The following is a 23,975-nucleotide window of genomic DNA, read 5'->3' on the forward strand; positions in this document are numbered from 1 at the left end:
ATGAAAACCAAAAGAACACCACATTTCGCCTCTCAGCTGTCTCAACCGTTTCTTCAAAAAGAAACCCCCCTCCCATAAATAACTATTATCAAAGCTACTTAATACAGGCCCAGTTGCATCATGTAGGACAAATGACAGCAACATTTGTTGTCAGTACTTGTTGGAATGACTTACACCAAAGCCAACATGGAACTTATTTTAAAGAACTTTTATTAACTGAAGCAGCACAAAAAGAATTTTACTTCAAATTGTATAAAATGCATTTGTACCACCGAAAAACGATCTAAGTGATAATAGCTAGATACAAAGTTTATTGTGCAAAAAAAACAAAAAAAAACAAAAAATAAGACATAGTGTTATTGACCTCAGGTTAAGAAATGCTGACCCATTATTTATTTATTTATTTAAAAAAGGAGAAATGGTCGCCCCCTACAGAGATTGTGGTAGTTTTGACACAAGAATCAACATATTTCTTCTCAAAACCAGAACAAGTGAGCTCTGTTGTCAAAACCAAAATTTTTTTGCATGATAATTACAAACGATTGTTTGTCACCGCGTTGCGTTTCAAGCTACACACTTCCAGTTGAACACAAATGAAAACAGCAATACTTGCAAATGGTCTTTAAATGAAAAAAGAAGAAAAAAAATTCCCTCACAAACAAAACAACTGTTGCTTTGACATGATATTATAATATAACACCACACTGGAAGACTAAGATGTGTGTTGAGTGTATTCTGGTCTATGCTGCAAAACAATTCATCTTCTGACCATACATGTCTATTATACACGCTCAAGCCCAACTTTCAGCTTGTGAAACTGAATGCTAAAGTGTGGTTGTGTCCGTTTTCAAGTGTTTGTGTACTGTGATGTGCATTTGTCAGCTTGAGGACCCCCTAAGGCTCATCCTGTGCATCCTGCCTCGACAGGTATAACAGGAGGCCTCGCATACAAACTGTGTGCACGCACCACAGAAAAGCGCTTGCGGTGTTCATGGCAAATTTGTAGTAGTTAATACTTCTGGCAATGCAGTCTTAATCTAGGCACAGAGTTAGTCTCCTTCTCTGCTGGCCTGACACCTCTAGCTGTTAGAACTGGAGCAAGAGGACATAAAGAGCCAAGATCATCAAGAACTATCAGTCCTTCAGAAATCAGCTGGTGGCTGGTTCGTTCCTCTGGTGCTGAAGCATGTCTGTCACACTGACTATGTCCTCTTCAGGGACCTAGAAAAAAAAATTTAAATACGTATTATTACATTTATTGCTTGGCAACTTAAAGAACAGCTTTATTGTGTTATAATCTTATAAAGCTGACATGATGGAAATACTGTGGTTGCTTCTGTTATCTCATTTAAAAAAAAAAAAATAATCTGGACTCACTTTGTACAGTGTTTTCTGCTGGGCAGGTAGTGTAACAACTGTTTTATTACAGTTAAATTAGCCTAATATGGATGCAGACAAGGTTAATCACAGTGCTAAGAATCAACCAAAACAGTAAAGTTACAGTTCCTAATACCAAAACATTGAGCTTACACAATGATTAACTTCCATGAAATCAATTGACATTTACTGGCCCATCTACTTTAGTTAAAGATAAAATGACTGTGATAAATTCACTGAAAGGTGCTGACCTACCACCATCTCATATGCACATGTTCTTTCACACGGACTACTGACGTACAGTGCTTTGAAAACACCCCTCTGATTAATTGTTTTTGGATGTTTGTCACACTTGTTTCAGATTCAATCACATTTCAACATTATGCAAAAATAACGCAAGTAAATCCAAAGTGCAGTTTTAAATGATTTCCTTTATTAGGGGATAATGCTAATAATACATAATGATAATCATGCAGGAACACAACTATCTGAAAGGCACCAGGACCTCCACTCTGAATGGCTTTGGAGTGGCCTACTAAAGTCTTAAATATGACCAGATACTTTGGCTTGACGTTAAACGGGTCACTCGTGTTCGAAAACCCTCCAGTGTGGTTGAATTAAAATGATTTTGCTCTACAGTAATGTGAAAGAGTCACTGCACCTCTTGCTGTGTTGTTTAACATGACTTTCAATCCTTTTCATCAGTGTAAAAAAAAAAAAAAAAAAAATTCTTAAAAAAAAAAATTTCTTAAAATAAAAAAAATGTAACGATGGCATTACCCCACTCCCCATCAAAACACCCTCTGTTTGCGGGTGCCCATTGGCAAGAAATACATCTCAAATACTACAACTGGATGACATAGCAGAAAAATATTCCAGGATTGCAATTATCTACTAATGCAAAGAATTTCTCAGAAGTGCACACGTCATTGTGACGTCACAGGAAGTGTTTTTTGTTACTTTTTTGTTACTTTTTTTCTCTTAAAGTTGCAAGACTTTGCTATTAACAGAACAGTGTGGTTATGGTTCACGAGTAAAGATAGCACCTGATTGCAGTGACAGAACAGAAAGCAATAGTGTTCCGTGACTAAGACTTTGGTTATTACTCCCGTCATCCATACACCCATCCATGTTATATTGAAACATTGTACAAATATTTAAAATTTATAACCCTGTTTCATAAAGAGATGGGACACTGTATAAATCATACCATAAATAAGAACAGAATAAGGGGATTGTAAAGTGTCTTCTTCAAAACCCAAGAAGTTGAATCCTTCACTGCTCATATAAACACTGTGGATAAAAACATAAAGGTCACCAGGGAAGACAAAGGATAACTGTAGCTGACCTGCATTGGCTACCCATAAAATACCGCATCCAATTTAAAATACTGCTGCTTACATTTAAAATTACCAACAACACAGCACCGAGCTACCTTAAGGAACTCCTTAAATCGTATGTTCCTGCCAGAGCATTAAGATGGTGCAGCCTAGATCTCGGCTGAAGTCTAGAGGTGACCGGGCCTTTGCCCTGGCTGCACCAGAGTTGTGGAATAACCTTCCGATTGTGATCCGGGCGTCCAATTCCATCCAATCTTTTAAATCACGGTTAAACACCTATTTTTTTTTTTTTAATCTCGCCTTTCCTGCTTGTTAATGCTCGCACCTGACTCTTAGACTTACTCTATTTTTCCTTATACATATTTTTTTTATGGCTTGTGCTTTTATTATGTTTTTATTTTGATATGCATTTTATATTACCCCTGTGTATTAGTGGCATTGACCTGTGGGTATATTTGATACTTTGCTAAGGCCTTATAATATTCGTGTTACTTCTCTGTCTCTTATGTTAAGCACTTTGGTATACCGCTGGTTTTTAAATGTGCTCTATAAATAAAGTTTGTTGTTGTTGTTTTTGTTTGCCATTCCTGGACTGTGCCGCGGGCATTGAAGAGAATGGAAACGTCAACCCTGAAGTTTCACACCTTGGCTCATGTGATTAGGTAGAGGATCATTAGGACGTCGATTGTGCCTGTTTGGGGGGGGGGGGGTGTGTACACTCGCATAGTTGACCCTTTTGAATTGAAGAAGCTTCTCGGATGAGAGGTGAAACTTCAAGCAACTTAAAGAAGTCCGGACACTTTTCTTTCCAAGCTCCTTAGACAACGTGTCTAAATGAAAATTAGCTCAAGATCGCTGCATTTTTCTTTGCCATTCTTTAAATTTGATCCTGTGTTTGTGGGAGGTATGAGATTTTTTTTTTTTTTTTTTTTTTTACATTTTTCTAATCCATGTATTGCAGGGGTGGGTAACTCCAGGTCCCAAAGGCCTGTGTCCGGCAGGTATTAGTCATCACCCTGGGTCAACACACCTGAATCAATGATTAGTTCATTACCAGGCCTCTGGAGAACTTCGAGACATGTTGAGGAGGTAATTTAGCCATTTAAAATCAGCTGTCTTGGATCAAGGACACATCTAAAACCTGTAGGACAGCGGCCCTTGAAGCCTGGAGTTGCCCATCCCCGACGTCCTGGTTTCCAGAACCAGATCTTGTCGGTTTTAATTGCTGTGCTGCTTAAGCACCCAAAGATTGCACCTCTTCAATACCTTTATTTTTAAGGATTTTAACTAAAATAAATAATTGAGAACTATTTATTTCATTGGTGAATTATTCACCTATGCAGTCTTCTACAGAGTAGGGGGCCTCTCCACATCTTTAGTCTGGAAAGACTGAGTCAGTTTATGTATTTATTTTTTAAATACCCAGTCATGTTACTAATCAATTTAACTAGTTGTTTGATATTTGGCCTTTCACCATATTTCATTAAATTAAAAACAACACTTTGTTGTCACACAAGGGGCAGGGATAGCTCAGTAGGTAGAGTGGTTGCCCCATGATCGGAAGGTCGGGGGTTCGACTCCACTGAACGGCTACCCTGAGGTACCCTTGAGCAAGGTACCGTCCCTACACACTGCTCCCCGGGCGCTGCATTGGTGTATAATTTTATTATTATATTATTGTACTGTTCTCAAAGATTCTTAAGGTTTTCAAATCATTTCATTTACATTTTATACAAGACAGCTACTTTTTTTATTTGGATTATAGCTGCAGATAAGAAGTCTAATATTGCAGTAGAGAAATGCAATATCATACGTGGTTTACCTCAGATCTCTCTACTCACTTTACAGACACCATGAGAAAAAGCATTTCTTGCCTAAATGTAGAGGGGAAACTTGGTTTTGTTGATTCACAGGCAGGTTTCTCGGAAATGGCAACAAATGAGCCAGATAAAGCTTTCTTAGTAATTTTCAAGATAATGCAGATAACTTGCTTACCAAGCTGGAACATACACAATTTCAATGCAACCGATTTTTGACAGGCACGATAATGTACATATCAAAATGAACCTTTGAAGACACGTCAAATTTTGATGTGCTATCAAACCACATGGAAAGTACAGAGTTTCAGCATCGTATTTGGAGTCAATTTAGCTACCATCACCTTCATCTTGGTAAGGTTCAGGTGTGTGGAGGCTAATACGGCAGACTGAGTAAGGGACAGGTAACCTTACATGTACCGTAATTGTCGGGCTATAAGCCGCTACTTTTTGCACAAGCTTTGAACCCTGCGGCTTTTAGTCAGGTGCGGCTTTTCTATGGATTGTCCATGATTTTTGTCATATCGTAAGACGATTTGTTTTGTTTGTTCCGCTGTTGTACGGCACTACGTTGCCTGGCGGAAGGGCATGTGATCAGACACACAGTATCGGGGTTCAAGAGTGGTATGTTGGTCACATGTCCATCCGCCAGGCAACATAGTGCTGTAAAAGTAGCGCGAAAAAACAAACTTCAAAGTAGCGCTACCCGTTCAGCGGGAGGCGTGGATGACGAGCGGCAATAAACTTGCGAAAAGCAAGTTATGCTCAACTCCACCGGTGGAATCTGACAGCGTGGAAAAGTGTGAAAACATCCATGATCATCAACGGATTTTGAAGGGCTGGACTGCTGCATGATGGAGAGGAGGACACCGCCACGGCCCTTCTGAGGCTGTTCGACTCTGACACTGACAACGAGGATTTGTTTGGTTTTGAAAGCGACAACGAAGGAAAGAAGCTGAGAGTGGATGACGAAGCCATCCTGAGTCTGTTTGTTTCCGACACTGGAGGAGAGGACTTTGGTGGTTTTAGAGTGCAGGAAGAAGAGAAAGATGGTGGTGAATGACTGACTTTTCTTCTTGTTAAAGCCGTGTCACTGCACCTGAGCCTAAAAGGTAGTCCGAATCTATTTTTCTGGTGTGCTGTAGGTTATTGTTATGTACTACATTTGTTACTCATTTATGAAGCACAGTACATGTTTCGTACTCGTAATTACCGCTACTTGTACATATTCCTAAAAAGTTATGCAAATATGTACCCATAACTTGTTTTTCAAAATATTAATAAAAGGGGTGTGTCTCCAAACAGCCATCTCTTTCCTGACAATTCCCTTTGATAAGTCAACATTGAAACACCTGCGGCTTTTAGTCAGGTGCAGCTAATGTATGTACAAAACAGGATTTTCCCCTGATTTTAGCTTGTGCGGCTAATATTCAGGTGCGCTTTGTAGTCCGGGAAATACGGTACATTGAATTTAAAATAAACTGTGGAGGAAAGAAAAACAAACTTGCTTTGAGAGTGTAATATAGGACTTAATATAGGACTCTATAAATTTCACTTAAATGTTAAATATCCAAAAATATACTGCACAAAATATCCTTTAAGTGAGTCAACCAGTTTAAGCATGCTGAGTAATGCTTCCACGAATGACATTTATGTGACCAACACTTGGTTTTTATCTGTGCATAAAGACACAGATCCAAACCTGAAGTCTTTAGACAATAAAAATGATACTGAGATATAAAACTGAGTTAAGTTTCACTTTTTTTAAGCATCCAAAGCAAAAAGTGTAGCAGCCTAGCCTATAGGGTTTGGGATCTGACCCTACAATAGTCTTTTAAGATGGAATCGTGGTCCATAGCCTGAATAACGATTCACATTATAGACTTAGTTGAATCTATATGATCGAATTACTAGCAGCATATATGACTGACTGAACACAAAGTTTGTGACTTCAACTCGAAAGGCAAACATCTGCATCCTGTTTTTATGCTTAATCTTAATCTTAACTCTGACAAGAAGTGATTTGCATTTCCACTGATTTGCTGATTCGATTTCTCTTCAGGATGTTACCCAATCACATTAATCTTTTGACCTCCATGCTGTCGTCTAATAACAGAATAAGTTAAACCTCCAGTATACACATTACATTTCCCTAGTTGCGTCATAACACGTTATACTTTTGCTAAGCTTGTGTGGCGTATTTATCTATTAATCACAAATGTGATCTGTTCGATTTATTTGCATAACCCATGACATGTCAGATTGAGACTGTTCATAATTTAAGGTGATCAAAATGCTGGACTCACCAGAGCATGGTCAAAGCTGAAGGTGCTTATGTAATAGGCAGAGATGTCACTGTCGGCGAGAGGCTGCGATATCTGGGCAACTATACCACATTCATCTATGAAACATAACGAGAGAAGGAGAATAAGCAGCACAATCATAATCAAGCGAAATAAAAAATAATAATGAGGGTTCAGCTGTTTGTAAATTTAATGAGCACAGTGTTGCCTGCTCATTTCATTCTCCTGTTGACAGAACAAGTTTTTGGTGACAAAGATTATGGTAAATCAAATCAATCATAAGTCTGTTAAGCATTTAAAAACCTGATAAGTAAAAGTGGCTTCAACCATCAGGTATGCTAATTTGGTCAGCACAGTAAAACATCCGTTTGGGGACAATTAAAGGCAGGGTTTTTTCCCCATAGGTATAATTTATATTATATTACATTTATCCAACTGCCTGACAGGCAAACTACAAGTCGCTGTGAAAGTGTGATAGCATAGTAGTCTTTACTTCCACCAATCACCAAGTTCCTAATTACTTACCTGCCAAATCGGAAGTGGACTAGATCTGCGGTTGTCGAGATAAGTGAAGACGGATACAGCCAAATGCATAGAGTTACCTCTTGATAACACATATGGCTGATTTTGAAACATTTGAGGAATGAGTAAAATATCGTACCGAAACCCAGCGGTTGTCCTCCTATGCGAACCATTCTCCACAGCTCCCCGGAAGAGCTGGTAAAGAGAAGATCGGCCGGAAACCTGGAGCACACAAATCAAACGCTGATTTGTTACGTCAGAAATGTAGCGGGGAAAAACATCCTGTAGCAATCACCAGATAAAATACTGCAAAAGCAGCAATGCAGTGAGCTGAGAAAACATCAAAACAACTGCTGTTCAGTTTGATATTCATATTTTTTTGGACTCAATGAGGTTAAATTGTCCACACTTGGCTTAAAACGCCTGCATTAAAATGATCAAATAGAGCAGCGTCAAACAACATGAGCTGTGTTGTGCCTGAGACATTAAGAAGACAGAAAACCTGCTATGAACTCAAAGCAGCCTTCAGTGCACTCACTCAAGTAAGCAAACTTTTTATGTGGCACCTATTCATGTGCAGCTCAAAGTACTTCAGACATGAAGCAACTTGAGCAATTTATAAGCCAGAATAAGACTCAGTTTGAAATGTCTGGATTCATCAAGCATGAGTTTACTTATGTGGGTTTACTTATGTGGGGGACTGAACCATGAACTAAGCTTTGTCTCTTGCCAGAGAATGCTCTGGCTGCCACCCGAAGATTAAACAACAAATATACTAAAATAAGGATTTTTCTTTTTAAAGGGCTCGAAAATATATTTTGCCTTCATGATCTGTAATGAAATTATTTAGACAATTTGTAAAATGAAACCTAAAACCTCTGAACTTAATCCTAAAAGACTTTGGAAAGTCATAGATTTAACAATTCAAACACTTTATAAAGGCAGGTGACTTAAGAGTCATGAAGACATCAGCAAGCACTAATAAATGTTCACAAAGGCTTCTCAGGCAGGCCATGTTGGCAGATTTATCCAGACTGACAGTAACTAAAACTAAGGTCAATTCCTGTCTATTTTTATTTATTTTGTCTTTTTTCTATTTTCATAAAAGCATTTTAGTTAGTTGAAACATTTTCTTAAGTGTATTTTTATTTTAGCTAGCTAAAATGGTTTTGACTTTACTTTAGTTTTATTCAACTTTAATAACCTCGGCTCTCAAGTCCTCTGACTGTTCAGTGGCAAAAACATATGACTTAAAGATTTAATCCAGAACTTTGGAATAACTCGTGCCAGAGAACCTGAGGGGTTATACCTGTTCATACATCGTAAGCAAGAAAGTCATAGATGCCAGCAAAGAACCATGAAGTAAATTAAGAGTGTGGGAAATTTAGATTGCTTACTGTCTCTGAGCCTCAGTGTCCATCACCAGTGAGATGTATCCATCGATGAGGGAGAAGGAGAAGAATTTAACACAATCCTGGCTTGGACTTGGCTGGGGGTCCTCTTTAGGACTGAAAAGGAGGAAACACATTAAATGTGACAGAAAGACAGTAACATTTTTTTAATTTTTAATAAGGACACCACAATAACAAACTGCGTCAGCCACACATTTATTACGGTTGTCAAGCACAGAGCAAAAAAGCAAGTCATAAATAAAAATGTTGGTCTTACTTTAGGAGAATTATACGTGAAAACATGTTAAACAAACATATGTATGCAGAATAAAAGCAGTCTTTATCAGCCTAGATTTAGTATAAAATATGCTACAAGTGTTTTTTCATATCAAGCGTGTCCTAAAATTAATAAAAATACTTTATAAATTTTCACTTTAATGGTAATATAAACACAATCAAAGCAATGCTGCAAAGAAAAAAAATGAAATAAATTCATATTACCATCAATAAAACAAAAACAAAAAAAGCCTGAACTGACTGAACTGAACTCTACTTTGAGTCTTCTGCTGCCACCTTGTGCTTTAAAACAGGTATTGCAGTGAAGTGATTAAAAACAAAAACAAAACGTCACCTGCTGGAATAAAAGAGAACATCGATGAGTGTAGTGGCAATGGACGGCAGTGTATCGGGATCCAGGGACATGACACAAAACTGGTTCTTTGGGATCAGAACCGGGTGAACTGTAGGCTGAATGGCTGCAAGAACAAGCACAGTGTTAGCCGTAAAAATGGGAAGGATTGGAACTACTACAAATGGGCATTGCGCACAGGTTTTTCAGATTTTTCTAGAGAATAAATTGTCTTTTAAGACAAAAATCCTTTTATCAGTGGATCTTTGTTGATCTATGGATCTACTCTGTTACTGTTTTCTATTGTTAAAAACAAAAGTAAAAAAAAAATAATAATGTGGTAGCTTTTCAGCTTCTACGTGTATATTGACCTTCAAGCTCATTCATATTGTACAAACTCTGTTTTTGCCTAAAATACTGTGCATGTTTTAATAAATCACTGCACATACTTCACATTTTCCTAGCAAAATATAAGGAAATGAGGGTTAGTCAAGGCTTTTGCACAGCGCTGTAAGTCCCAGTTGGTTGCTGTCTTTTCAATCATGACTTCGCTTCTCTCTGTAGCATTTTCTCTTTCTTCAGTACAGCATCGTGGCAGCACTGCTGAGTTATAAAATATCAAAGAACAGCAGTGATGCCAGCGCTGACACGGCTGCATCAATAATGACTTTGCATGGGCTCACATGGCTGCCTTACATTCAAATTGAGTTGTGTAAGGTTGCACAAATGTTAGTCTGAGAATGCAAGACCGCTCACAGCAGAAGCTGCTACAATATTTGCAGTGTACTTGTAACCCATATCAACTACTCCCTGTCACATGACCCACGTCAGCTGATTTGAGGTCCCTCTTCTGATTGGCTCCTTCCATGTCGCGGCAACTCTGAAAACCGGCTGTGGAGGGATACTTCCGGGTTCGACTCCTGCTGTGGCTGTGAGCTTATGGCATTTAGAGCGGTATTGGAAAACAAAGCGTTTTCTCCCCTCAATTCATCTTTAAACTTTAAACTCAGCGGTAAGTGTCCTTAATATCTTTCAACCTTTGGTTGTCAGTAACCAGCCGATCGTTTTCGCGATTAAAAAATGACTTTGTGCGGCAGCGCTCCCACCGCAAGCAGAACTCCGGTTCAAAAACCGCTGTTTTTGAACACTTTTATTTACTTAAGCATGTTAATGGGCTTACTTTGAAACAAAGTGCGATTGAAAGATTATTGTTATGTGTTGCCTTGAATTCGGCTATGCTGTCTGTTAGACAGTTGTTTTTCTTTATTGTTGTTTTTGTATTGTTTGTAGCGAACGCTACTGGAATGTATAGATTAAGCTACGTAGCCAAGATGATTAATGATTTAACTGTTTTACATTGATTGATGATGATTTATGATTTGCATTGTTACCTAGACTTGCAGAAGAGCATATTTTTTTTTTACCGGTAAACTGAATTGAACTTGATGTGCTAATGGACATTTTTCTGACCTACAGGTCAGGTTTTTTTTTCCCTCTTTGAATTGATCTTCTTCATATTGAAGTGGCGAGCCGGTAGGACCATTCTTTCTTTCCCCCCACTTAGCCGTCTTTGGATTACGGACATATTTCCCCCTTGTATGAAGCTGGACCCTAAGGAGGAATACCTTAAAAGTGAACTTTAAAAAGAAAAGGACCAAAAAAAGGACTCTTAGCAAAAGGACTCTTGCACAGAAAAATCACAGCACTGATTTATTATTTAATTGTGGACATTTACGTTGTGTGTTGTGTTAATTATTTTGTTCCATTTCCCCTTTCCCCTATTTATTCAATATATTTTTGGTACAAGACATTGCAGTTTTTGGTCTCATCATTCACACCATCTGGGCTCCATAAAGAACTATTTCTTCTGCGCGTCAGTCAGTAAATTCATCCATTGACATAAACTAGTCCTTAAATAACTTAGCGTTACATACTCACTACTGCATGTGTTAGACTTTTCTAAAATAAGATGCTTGTGGAATGAAAAAAACAAAAACAAAAAAAAACTGCTTTTAAGTACTTTTCCATAGATAAAATCATTCTTCAGTTGTCGTTTAATGATTTGTGACCTGGACTGTAAAACAGTCACCTGATGACACTGGCCTTAGTGAACGTGGTGCTCTGGCATTTTAATGTCCGTACTTCCTCTGAGACAAATTGGATCAATGAATAAATCCATACTAAATAGCCCTGTGACCTGTACCTTCTCTGCCGTTCTTGTGGAGGCCGTTGGAAACATCCTGACAATGCACAGGAACAGACTCTCCTCCCTCCTCCTTATAGATATTGAACTCCTCCTCTAGTGTGCTGACGACCACAGACAGGTCTTTCTCTTTCACCTACACAACAAAGAAATTGTTGAAAATAAACATCACTAGTAAGACAGCTTATCGATTAAACATATGCAACACCTCCTCCATAAGCATTTCATTTGTCTATAATGTCATGCTGTTTCAGGATACTACACTCGCTCACTTTAAGGAAATACCTGAGCTCAAGCAGCATGTGAGACATTAATATACTTGCTGACACAAACATCTGTCAAGGTGTTATGTATTTGTGCCCACTTCACACTTTTCACATCTAATATGTAACTTTTTAGTGTCCTCAGCACTGTTGAGGATTAATCCCTTAACTGCCAAATTGGTGAATGGACAAAATGCAAACACAGGCTTCTTTTATCTGGCAAAACTCAGTAGTAGCAAAAGGTTTCAGTGCATAGTTGCAGGGTGACTTTAAAAAAAAAAAATGCATTTAAAATTGTATTTAGAATGTAAAAAAATTGATCCAAATTATACAACCGTGAATAGTTTAGAGTGGCTAATTAAACACGATGTGGAAGCTAATAAGACTGGAGTGTAATCAAGCAGAATAAAAATGGATAAAAAAAAATGTTTGCAGATTTAAATAGATGGTGCTTACCAGGATGAAGTCAGTCTGATAAGTGGAGAGCATGAAAACAGAGACATGCTGCTGGGCAAGGGGTGCAATGACCGACTTGGCAATCTTAGTCACGCCAACAGCCTGAGAGCTGCTGGAGGCACTGCCATTAGAGACCACGTTGAGTGGCAGCCAGATGGCGCTCTCTACCTGGAGGTGCTCAGAGGGCCGCAGCTCTAAGGGTACAAATAAGAGTAAAGATGATTGGTAAGCAAAAAAACAAAAAGATGCATAGATTAAAAAAGAAAACAAAAAAAGGCTAATATTAATTGAATACCCTTGGCTAGTGTTTATTTCAATGTCCAGCAGGACCCAACTACATATTAATACTGTTAAAATGCTGCTGATGTACTACTCAGGCTGTGAAAATGTTGCATGTTTCAGTATTCCCTTCATGGCGAGTCTAGGGGGGGGTTTCTGTAGATTGAGAAATTTGGGGTTGGGATGAACTGATAGGATGCAGTGTTGGAACTTTTAAGCAGAGATTTCAAAACTCAGGACTGCCTTGGTGCCACAGATTTTAATAATTCACTTTTTAAGAAAATCTGTCCTACTTTTGTGGAAGTGCTTTGACTTAAGAGGCCTAGATGCTGTTTAAAAATTACCAACATGGTGGCTTCCATTTACATTTGTTGCCATGTTTTTGTTTTACCAAAAAAAAAAAAAAGAAAAAAAAAAAGAACTTATCTATAAGAAAATAATAACGATGCCACTGTCACACTAATAGGAAACCAAGCAAATTTTCTCATAAAGCTCAATCTGCAAAAAAAAAAAAAGTGCAAAACTTTCAGAAGTTGCAGCTGGCAGCATAGCCGTTGAAAACACACTGAGCGTACATGTTGTGTAAATATTTTACATTTGATAAATATTCAAAATTCTAATAGAGCAACCGCACAGCTTCTCAGAGGATCAGTCATGAGTTCCACAAACAGTAGCAGTTTAATCTACTTTAGGATCAAGTGCAGCAAAGTGGATTCTTAAAATGTTGCTGCTGTTGATGTATCTGTATCTTTGTGAGGCTGCAAACGAGGCGGTGTTAAAAGATTACTTCCTGTTGCTTTTTCTGCTCTTTACACTGAACCCACACTTTCTCTCTCCCACCTGCTCTCTCTTCCTTTGCCACAGAGACCTAACATGTCCCCGCTATTTACACCGCAAACGGCCAGCAGTGAAATAAGATGTGAGCAGCACTACAGCAAGTGCTTGATCATAGAGTGGGACTTACTACCAGTGCCTTTATGGGGCAAAGCTAAAATAGATGATCCCTCGCAACGCATGTCTGTAACTTAACTGGTAGTGGCAACCTCTGGGGCTAATGTGGAAGTGCCGAAAACTGTAGTAGCCACTTGAGGCGGGGCCCACACAATTTTTACAGCCCAAAAGTTTTACTCTCTAAAGCTATTTTGCATTTATATCAAAATTAATATGGCTTGCCGTATGATCAGCTGTCTAATAGACAATCTAAGTGTTTGCTCCAGTGGAAAACTGTATTTCCTTATATTTTTATGTTACTTAATGCTAAAAAGCAGGCATCTGTTTGCACAATGCACCCATCCAGGCTTACTAGCAATAGCTCATAAGGAATTCATCCTGTTGTTCAAATATAATTACAACCCCCTGCAAAAAACAAAAAGAAGGTGGAGGCAATCATGCAAAGGGCTTCAACAGTGAGAATAAAAAAACCAAAACAAAAACAACAACAACAAAAAGCCCACCTTCATGGCGGCTACAACCATCTTTTATATACAGTCTAGATTTTTCACAAATTCACACTACCCCTGAAATTTTCTCAACATTATCACAATGAGCTTTATGCAAGATCACATATATCCAATGCAGTTAGATCATACGCCAAGTAGTCTTTACTTTCAGTCCTTGCAACGTTCTGCCCACGTAATAGCAACATTAAATGTCAGAAGAATTCACAGCAACTCTGTGGGCACGCCTTACCCAGGCAGCACTCTTACATAAACCTGCTTTGTGACAAAAAGCAACTGAATACAATGTCTTGACTGCCCAGAGTTCATGTGCAATAACAGCTTAGGCAGAGATACTCAGGTTACAAGCTTGGGAATTGCATGTTGTAACTTTTCATCTTTTATGCCAAACCTTTCAAACTATTTATAAACATTTAAAAAACAAAAACACATCCATGAATACTTTTTGACATGCACGTTGATTTGAACTTCGGGAAACCTTCACAACGTAAAACATTACTAAATGTTGTCTACCTCCTGCAGTGAATATTCCCCTTTCTGTTTCTTTATACCCTTCAAAAGAAGCAATGTTCTGGTCGCCATAATTTGTCACAGGAAGCCCCTTGCGGCTTCACTACACCAGCTTTAACCTCTTAAAATAGGTTTTCCGTCAGAAGGAGAGCAAGAGAGGAGAGTAATGGAGAACCCCGAGGCGGTACATGCCTTTAACAACTACATTTGTGTTAAAGGACGAGACAAAAATGGCAGCAAAAGCACTGGATGGGATCAGAAAGTTGTTTTTCCAAATGAACTTCAACAATGTTGCGATAATCGGGTCCAGGCATTGTCTAAAGTTGGATTTTCTCACAAGTAGAACACAATGGGAGATTTTGTTTTCACTACTTGAAACACTTCACATGGTTTAGCTGAGAGGTGGTGCCTAGGTAGAGCATGTAAGAGGCAGGACACATGACGTCCATTCGCTTGCACTGAACTCTCTGGACAACTGGTCTATTCACAGATTCACACGGGCTCGTTCTGACATTACAAAGACTTTGTACTAGAGATGGCAGCAGGTGCTGTCACACACACCTTCTCTGCGTGATGTCTGGAAAAGTTCATTGCTGCGTTTCCTTTTTTAATTGCTCTAACAATTTATTTTACTTTTTACACAAGATTCTACTTCTTCTACTAAGTTCAGCAAAATAAGCTGAACTTTTTCCCCCCGGAAAGTTGCATTAGACCACTGTAGGTTATGTGGTGCTGTGCATTTCATCATCAGATGGTAAGTGTGAGGCTCTGTGCAGGCATCTAGGCAAACCAAACGACGACTCGTCCATGGACTACCTGTCCGTGTATGCAACAGATTATACTCTGCACAAAGACAACAGCCTTATGTGGTGGAGTGGTTAGCACTGTCGCCTCACATCAAGAAAGTCTCTGGTTTGAACCCTGGCTGGGTTCCTTTGTGGGTTTTCCTCTGGGTACTCCTGCTTCCTTCCACATCCTAAAGACGTGCATGTAAGGTTCACTGGTAAATCTAAATTGGCCGTGGCTGTCGGGTTGATAAAGTGCTTAAAGTGAGTAGAATAAAGTTCTATATGAATGTATTGTTAAGATGTGGCAGGGAGTTTAAAGCACTTTAGTGATGCTTTATACTGTCAGTCCTTCTTTCCTTCACTGATATCAGAGATAAATTAGATCATCTCCTGTGAAACTGGAAGTATGGCAAAGTTGCATAAGCTCTTTGGGAGGCCACGAAAAACACTTTTTTTGCTCGACTGACATAATTTAAGTTTACAAGACTTGTTTTCTTCTCATTGTATCTCCACAGTTTTAAGTCTACAACCATTCTACCGTGTGATATCTGTGAGGCTGAACAAGAAGGGAAGGAAGCAACATTAGACCGCTAAAACAACACAGCCCTATGTTGTGGACCAATTCAAGAATACATACTAATTCCAAATCGTGTTTTTACTGGAATCGGCAGTAGCTTCCTTACATTGTTTATCAGACCGTGTCTGTGCGTTTTGCCTCTTTTTCTCCTAAATTTTTACATTATTGGTAGATTATTTTTCTTCTGATAAGGCTGGCTGACAAACAGATATGCTACAAAGATTAGACATAGCACACATTTATCGATATCTGCACACAGTGTTCAGTTGGTACTAAAATGTGGAAACATAACCCCCTGCCAAATAGAAATGCAAATGAACAAGGGTATTATACCTTTGAATCCTTCCTCGTCAAGGACAACTGTGTAGTTCTCTGGAGTCTCAGTCAGACTAAAGAACTTGCATCTGAAACAGGAGAGGAGGCACAAAATTAGAAAAAATGAAAAGTAGGAGATGACAATAGGGGAAAGAGAAACAGGAAAAAAGGCCATGTTATTCATTTGCAACCAACAAAAGGAGGTTCAATATATTCCTTTAACAAGTAAATGGAATTTTTCACCAATATGTACATGGGGTTCAGGACTGGATGTCCTTTAATTATCACAAGCCTAAAGCTCTATATTATGCTTCTATCACTCCATTGTCTATAGCAAATGGAGGGGAAACATACCAAACTGGGGCACTGCTTTGGCTGACAAACGCTCCTTTCAAATAATGTCTGGGCAGCACAGTTTAAAAGGAGATATGTGAGCTTATAAAAGTCACTAGATTGTTTATACACATCTATAATTAAATCTGTTTTTCACAACTGGATGAACCATAGGCAACAGTTTACATCTTTATGGTCTTCTTGAAGCTTGTTTTAAAAAAAAAAAAAAAAAAGTGTGAGTTTCATTAAATGTTTGAAAACGGTGTCGTTTTGCCTGCTGATACAGCCCAACAGGGTTAACAATTTTTGAAGAAAAGAGCAGCTGGTATGAAACAAGACAGAACATTGATGACAATTTATTGTAATCTCTTCACCAAGCTTTGAGCTATTTGTTGTAAAAAGGCAGACTCAGTGGCTCATGTTCAGTCCTACTGAATGGTGTCTCTGTGAAAAAACAAACCAAAAAAAAAAAAAAAAAAACACTAGGCCAATAGGATTTTGTGTGGTTTGACAGAGGAAAAAAAACTCAACAATCTGGTACGTTCTCAAAGAACATACAAGTAAAGAATACAAAGGGAAGCTGATAGAACTGATCTGTGCATAACTCTGTCTATTGTCTACTTAAACATTAATATGAACTTTGACAAAACAAAGCAGGGTTTCGTTTTTCACTGGCCAGGCTAGACTTAAGATTTGCACTTCTTTAAAAAGAAAAACAGCCACAGTTCACACTGCTGATGTGTTGAGTTTAAACTGTTGTCATTTTGTTTCATATCTGGTGCCATTCTGGACTGGAGGGCTTCTAACACTTACAATCAAACATTTCTGAAGTCAAGCTTGACTTGGGGATGGAAACACAGGTAGCCTGGCTCTGTCCTTCAAAGCTCAGCTGATGATGTTTGTCTCACAGAATGCAATGTGATAGTAAACACTGTCTTCTAGGCTGCTATAGATAAACTTGAAACTTCATACTGAAGAGTCAAATCTTGGCATATATATTTACCAACCATTTTATTAGGTACACCTTTTCAATTGCTAATCAACACAAATGTCTAATTAGCCAATAATTTGGTAGTAAGTGTATGTATTTAGCAATGTCATCAAGTTCAAACAGAGCATAAGATTGGTGATTTATGGGATTTTAAATGTGAATATTTCAGAAACTGCTGATCTACAGGAATTTTCCCACAACGCTCTCTCCCAGAAAAAAAAAAAAAAAAAAGAAGATATCCAGTGAGTGGTAGTTCTTTGGATAAATAATGGCATAATTTGGTGTAAACAACATGAAAGCATGGATTCATCCTGCCTTTTATCAACAATTCAGGCTCATGATGTTGGTGTAATGGTGTGGAGAGTGTTTTCTTGGCACCCTTTGGGCCCCTCTACTACCAACTGAACATCATTTAAAAACCACAGCCTACCTAAATATTGTTGCTCATCATGTCCATCCTTCTATGACCACCAAAGCTCAAATAATTTCAGACTCGTTTCTTGAAAACTGAGGTCACTGTAATCAAATGGCCTCCACGTTCACCAGATCTCAATGCAACAGAGTGCTCTGGAATGTGGTAGAACAGGAAGTTCACATCATGGATGTACGGCTAGCAAATCTGCAGCAACTGTATGATGTTATCATGTCACAATATGGACACAAATCTGAGGAATGCTTCCAGCAGTTCTGAAGGCAAAAGGGACAAAGAGGTACACCCAATGAAGTGCCCTATGAGTATACAAAGCAACAAAGGATTAGGGGTTGATATTTCTGGAATTTCATTAAACACCAATATTTTTACTGATTCTTCTTCATAACACTGATTTTTTAAAGTCAATATTTGGTCCCTATTTAATGTCCTGTGTTGAAAAAACAAAACAACAAAAGCAAATGGCAGACCAAAGCAACTGATCAATGACCTAAAAAAACAAAAAACAAACAAACAAACAAAAAAACTTCAGGTGTGCAAATTCCACTGCCACAGGTCAGATGTCATTATTTTGTGCTCCTCTGCAAGTGTCAGAAAAGCAGCACTGAAAGGATTTGATAAGCTTGAAAGCATATGATTTAGATGGACTGGCAATTATGGAACCAGATTTTAGCTAGAACTAGTTAATACTTATACCCTTAAAAGGGAGATATCTGCTAATAACTGGTGGATTAACAATGGGGGATAATAAACACGTTTTGCCAGAAAGAAGTCAGGCTATAGCAGGGGCCTCATTAGCGAGTGTTTTTATTTTTAGTGATGGAGAACCTAAAAGCAGTTTCTAAATCGAAGATCTCTTTGTTTCATTTGAAACCCTAACAAGGAAGTGCGATTTTCCTGTATTCTTACAATGTCGCTGAAGATACATTCCTCTTCCTCTGCTTATCAGTCAGCTTAGACTACTACAGCCAAAACCTGAGAGAGACAGTCTAACTCCTGAGTCAGCAAAAAGTAATCCCTGGCATGAAATGGGACAATCACGCCACATAGACAAAGAGAGGCAGAGAGAATGCTGTTAACAGTAACTACCGGCTTTGCTAGCAAGCTCAGCCAGCCAATTGTGTTACAATACATCTCTCATTTCCTGTTGACCCCTCACCTTCCCTAGCAAGCAGTTTCCTGCAGCTAGTGTATGTCAAGCAGCTTTCCTGCAAGTAAAAACGGCAACGTTTAGTGCACAAATGAATGTGCTGTGTCGTTTGGAGCAGAGGGTGAAGACTGACTTTGTACATCCAAGTAAGCCACAGCTCAGCAACATTCTGACAGTTTGAGGGAACTATCTGTGAAACAAGTGTGCATATTTGGTTTCCTGTTTGCAAAGTACATGCAAGACAGATGTTTCACCTATACATCTATGCATTATAATGCACTAAGAAGAAAGCTAGAAAACCATTTGCACTGCATTGTTTTTGCGGTCACATGAAGACTGCAGAACTGCAGTCAGTACAGCCAAGGACCTCTTATGAAGTCAAAAGGAAGATCCAATTTGACGTCTACTGTTGTAGAAAAAGTAAAAAGTATATTTTCTTTCAGCTTCCTTCAAAGAATAAATCTGCTCAACAAAAAGAGTTATTGCTGTTCATAACTTGGTGGACACCAGTGGCACAGATCCATTTGCAGGCTTGCCACTGTAGATTCAGGCAAAGAATCTACAGTGGCAAAGCAAAGTCAGTGCCCCAAACATGTTTCGTACAGCATCCAGTAACATGGGTTGGAAAAATAAGCTTCTGTTGAAGTAGAAGGAACACTGAGAGAAGGAGATGAAAATAACTAGAAGAGATGAGGAAGCAACGGGTAGCGAGGGAGCGGCCAAGTGGGGAAGATGAAAACCAAGCACACAAGAGGTTGGACTTTGATCCAGCTGCACAAAACAACGGGTGGTAGCAGCACTTAGGGAGTGAGGGCTGGTGACGGCACTGGGCCTGCAACTGATGCTCCAGCTGAAAAAACATGATAAGCACACAGAAAACTTATGCTCAAGGGGGAGGAATGAGCCTCAAGCGACTCAAGTCCTATGATCACAGCACGACAAGTTGTCTACTACCTTAGCAACTTATGAAAACAAGATTCCTAGTTTTCTCTCGGGCTCTCCCCCCCCCAGTTTCATAAAGGCGGGTGGGTACGGGGTGTGGGAAGTCCTCTGTAAACAGGAGGAGCGGGAGCCCCAGCCTTGACGGATCACTGAAGCAGACAAGTGGAAAACTCCCAACCGGGTTTCTGGCTCGGCTTAAGTATTGTTCCAACCCATGCTCTTGTTAGTTAGCTGCCAAAGAGAAGAAAGGAGGACTGTGTGGAGCCTGCGGGGCTACATCCACAATTCAGGAAGAACAATATATTGAGCTGATGCTGAGCTTTGTTTATTACTCTACCTACAAAGTGTAAACAACTACTAAAGACAAAACCAGAATACTAATAAGACTAGAATGGCTTAGAAGCTCAAGGTGCACATTTTTTCAGCCATTCTAGGAGAATTCACTGATAACTTTGATATTTTATATTCTGCAAAACAGAGTATTTGACATTTATGTTTAAGTTGGTAATGACACTGACATTTACAGAGTAATATTGTAGCTAATAGTGCAAACTTTATTCCGTCATATGAATATTTTTTTGTAGACAAGGCAAAAGTGTTCCTTTCACTACTTTTAGCCTCTGCACTATAGACATAGTAAGCTCCAACGCGAATGGACGCTGAAGAAAAATCCACTATGCCACATGTGATTACCTCCTTAAAATTCTGCTCAGAGCTGCGTTCAAATCGCTTTGCACAGGGAGTTGTTCACAAATGAATAGCAGAGGCCTGAAAAAGGGAGATGGCTAAAAGTGTCCCGGAGCAATCAGGCTTGTTTTTGCTCCCCGATTGAAATCAAGCAACTAAAAACAAACTTCACCACCACTCCCCATTCCGCATCACCTAGTATTTGACCAAAAGGTGGAAAAAATAAAAAATCCCTCTTGCTCATGGAAAAAGAAACAGGAAAAACAATGGTGACATAACTCCAAAGCATGATCAAAATGCCCTTTCTGGTTTATTCAGTGCTTCGCCTACTTTTTAAACATATACTGAATGCTTCACTAAACCTGTTCAAAAAATGTTTATACCTTTCAAGTGAGTTTTTAAAAGTAACTATATATTTATATGGATTTTCTTGTTAACCGGTTGCCCAATGCCTTCCTCACACAAATCCCACACATCTATGATTATTCACAGAGACATGTTATTTACTTTCTACAGTACTGTAGAATAAGTCATCATGACACAGTGTGTCTAGTTTGAACATGTCAAACTTATTCCATTACCCAATACTCAACCAAGTACAGATGAAATCAATCGAGCATGTACAGAGATGCATTTGACATATGGATTTATGTTAGATGTAACTTCTCTATGGTCTTGTAAGGATGCACTTTTACTGCCCATCTGCCCCAAATAATGAAAACGTTGCTCTCTTTTTAAGAGGAAGCCAAAATAAGGTACATCATAAGAACCTTTCAGAGTATGGTGTGATGTACAGACTTCAGAATCCAGAAAGGCGATGACATAAGGAAGCGCTTTCTAGACAGTCGTTTACAGGTTCTTTGTTACTCAACACGAGAGCTGCAGCTGAACCCCGCACGGCCTATATCATGGTGGTCTGAAGACAGATGCCGATCTCTTCTTTTGGTCGTTTATATGTGGGCCAGCCGCAAGAATAAACAATTGCATAACAATGGAGGGATATCCAGGGATTAGCTGAAAACTGGTACTAATGCCTGGGTGAGATGAGAAAAATTTGCAGGCTGAACGTTGGTTTCGAGCGCAGGATGTCATGTATTAAGTTTGTTTCGGAGAGACGGGATCCAACCAAAATACACAACGGTACTGCACGCTTCTGAAGTAGTTTGATTAAAGCTGATTTTGTGCCCACTGGAAGAATCGCGTATTAAAGGTATGCAGGGCACAAAAATTCCGTTTAAATGCTGCAGATTTTTGTGCAAATGCAACTATAAAACAGAATGTCTAAAAACAAAAGCTACTGCAATTCTTTACATCTACATGCACTGTTGTGAATGATTCATGGAGGCAAAGCATGTGCAGGCAAATCGCCCAGTAATAGCTCGGCCACCCAGTGAATGAAGAGGCGCTGTAGGTTATCTCATATATCCGTACTGGATTACCAAAGCTGTTTCGTAAAGCAAAGCGACATGACCATCTGGCCCGATCAACGAATCTCCTTACCGTGTCCTGTTCCGGAGAAATATCAGCTTTATCAGTGGGTGTGTGAAATTCACCAGACCATTCTTGGATATACTGGTGACCCTCAGCCTGTGGTCCAATATGTGCAAGTCCATATTTCTGGTTGCGAGCAGTTCCTCTCCACTGCTCTGTTTCTGCATGCGGCGGAGAAGACGCCTTCCTAGCTGGATGATATCATTCAAATGTTAAAGAGACATAGGTCATGAGTATTTCCGCCGAATAAAAAAACCCACGTCACGCTGGTGCTTCTCTCAGAAAAGAGAAAAACATGGGACGCAACCATACGCCAGCCCCGCTTAACTACTGTATATTCAAATAAAGGGACAGCCCTAGAAAAGACACGCCCCCTCCTCTTAAAGCTACAGGTTTATGCCGATGCTTGGTACATGCACGCAGGGTGTGTGAAACGAGCTGTGACGACTTCCGGTTTTGTTTTCAAAAATAAAAGCCATCAAATATTCTCATAATAGTTTCTGTTCATTTAGCGGATTTGAATGAACAACTAAAACAAAAGATTACAATTATTATAACTATTACTATTATTACAATTATTTACACTTTTTTCACAAGAGTGTAAACAAAACAATATCAGTATAATTACTTGCTGCTTTCCCCCCTCCATCAACTACTCATGCTGAAATCTACAGTTCTCTAATGACTCTGCCATAGCAGGCCTCATCAAAGTTGAGGATGACCCAGAGTACAGACAGTGGCCTGGTGCCAGCAGAATCATCTACTGATCAATGTAGGGAAAACCAAGGAGCTGATGATGGGTTTCAGATCAACCACACCAACACTAGTGAACATCCAGGGAACTAGCATTGAGATAATGGACTCTTATAAGTACCTGGGTGTACCCCTACCTGAACAATAATCTGGACTGGTGTCACAACGCGGATACTCTTTACTGGAAAAGTCAGAGCAGACTACCTGCTGAGAAAACTGAGATCTCTTAGAGTGCAGGGTGTGCTCCTGAAGAGCTTTTTTGACTCTTTGGTGGCATCATCCATCTTCTGTGGTGTTGTCTGTTGGAACAGCAACTTATCTACAGCTGGAAGGAAGTGGTTGGATAAATGGTCTGTATTTGTATAGCGCTTTACTTGGTCCTAAGGACCCCAAAGCGCTTTACACTATACACAATCATCCACCCATTCACACACACATTCACACACTGGTGATGGCAAGCTACATGTAGCCGCACTAACAGAGGCGAGGCTGCCGGACACTGGCGCCACCGGGCCCTCTGACCACCACCAGTAGGCAACGGGTGAAGTGTCTCGCCCAAGGACACAATGACCGAGACTGTCGGAGCCGGGGCTCGAACCGGCAACCTTCCGATTACAAGACGAACGCCCAACTCTTGAGCCACGATCGCCCAAGAGTCGGACGATCGCCCTGATAAGTTCATCAGGAAGACCAGCTCTGTTCTAGGATGCCCCCTTGACCCAGTGCAGGTGGTAGGAGGCAGAAGAACTCTGGCCAAAATAAATCAATCTTGGGCAGTGTCTCCCACCCCATGTATGAATCTGTTGCAGAACTGGAGAGCTCCTTCAGTGACAGACTGCTGCATCCTAGCTGCACAAAGGAGCATTATCACAGATCCTTCCTCCCAGCAGTTGTTAGACTTTGTATCCATCACTGATCCCAATGAACACAATAAGTTGTTTGCATCACTGCTGTTATTTGCACAGTTTTTCA

At 39.5% G+C, this 23,975-nt stretch overlaps 1 protein-coding gene across 1 annotated transcript; it reads right to left on the reverse strand.

Annotated features, from left to right (window-relative positions):
* Window positions 1–187: 187 nt before the first annotated feature.
* On the reverse strand, window positions 188–23,290 carry castor1 (cytosolic arginine sensor for mTORC1 subunit 1). Its single transcript, XM_086315215.1, has 9 exons — window positions 22,260–23,290; window positions 16,245–16,315; window positions 12,301–12,494; window positions 11,582–11,717; window positions 9,382–9,505; window positions 8,757–8,867; window positions 7,499–7,581; window positions 6,841–6,935; window positions 188–1,221 (listed from the first exon to the last, which is right to left on the reverse strand). The coding sequence occupies exons 1-9, from the start codon at window positions 22,415–22,417 to the stop codon at window positions 1,150–1,152; spliced, it is 1,044 nt and encodes a 347-aa protein (XP_086171341.1). The 5' UTR covers window positions 22,418–23,290; the 3' UTR covers window positions 188–1,149.
* Window positions 23,291–23,975: the final 685 nt, after the last annotated feature.

This window comes from Aulonocara sp. 'chitande type north' Nkhata Bay, linkage group LG12, assembly GCF_057382095.1.
Source record: "Aulonocara sp. 'chitande type north' Nkhata Bay isolate Kocher_YH1m ecotype deep benthic linkage group LG12, A_spYH_male_GT1.1, whole genome shotgun sequence".
Lineage (NCBI taxonomy): Eukaryota > Metazoa > Chordata > Actinopteri > Cichliformes > Cichlidae > Aulonocara > Aulonocara sp. 'chitande type north' Nkhata Bay.

What these genes read in the sequence shown, in the direction of transcription:
- castor1 (XM_086315215.1), bottom strand. Translation starts at nt 22,417, where the DNA reads ATGCAGAAACAGAGCAGTGGAGAGGAACTGCTCGCAACCAGAAATATG. An exon ending in ATCAGACTGACTTCATCCTG is followed by an intron (nt 11,718 to 12,300) that starts GTAAGCACCATC and finishes TTTGTTGTGTAG; the next exon opens with GTGAAAGAGAAAGACCTGTC. An exon ending in GTTCTCTTTTATTCCAGCAG is followed by an intron (nt 8,868 to 9,381) that starts GTGACGTTTTGT and finishes CCTCCTTTTCAG; the next exon opens with TCCTAAAGAGGACCCCCAGC.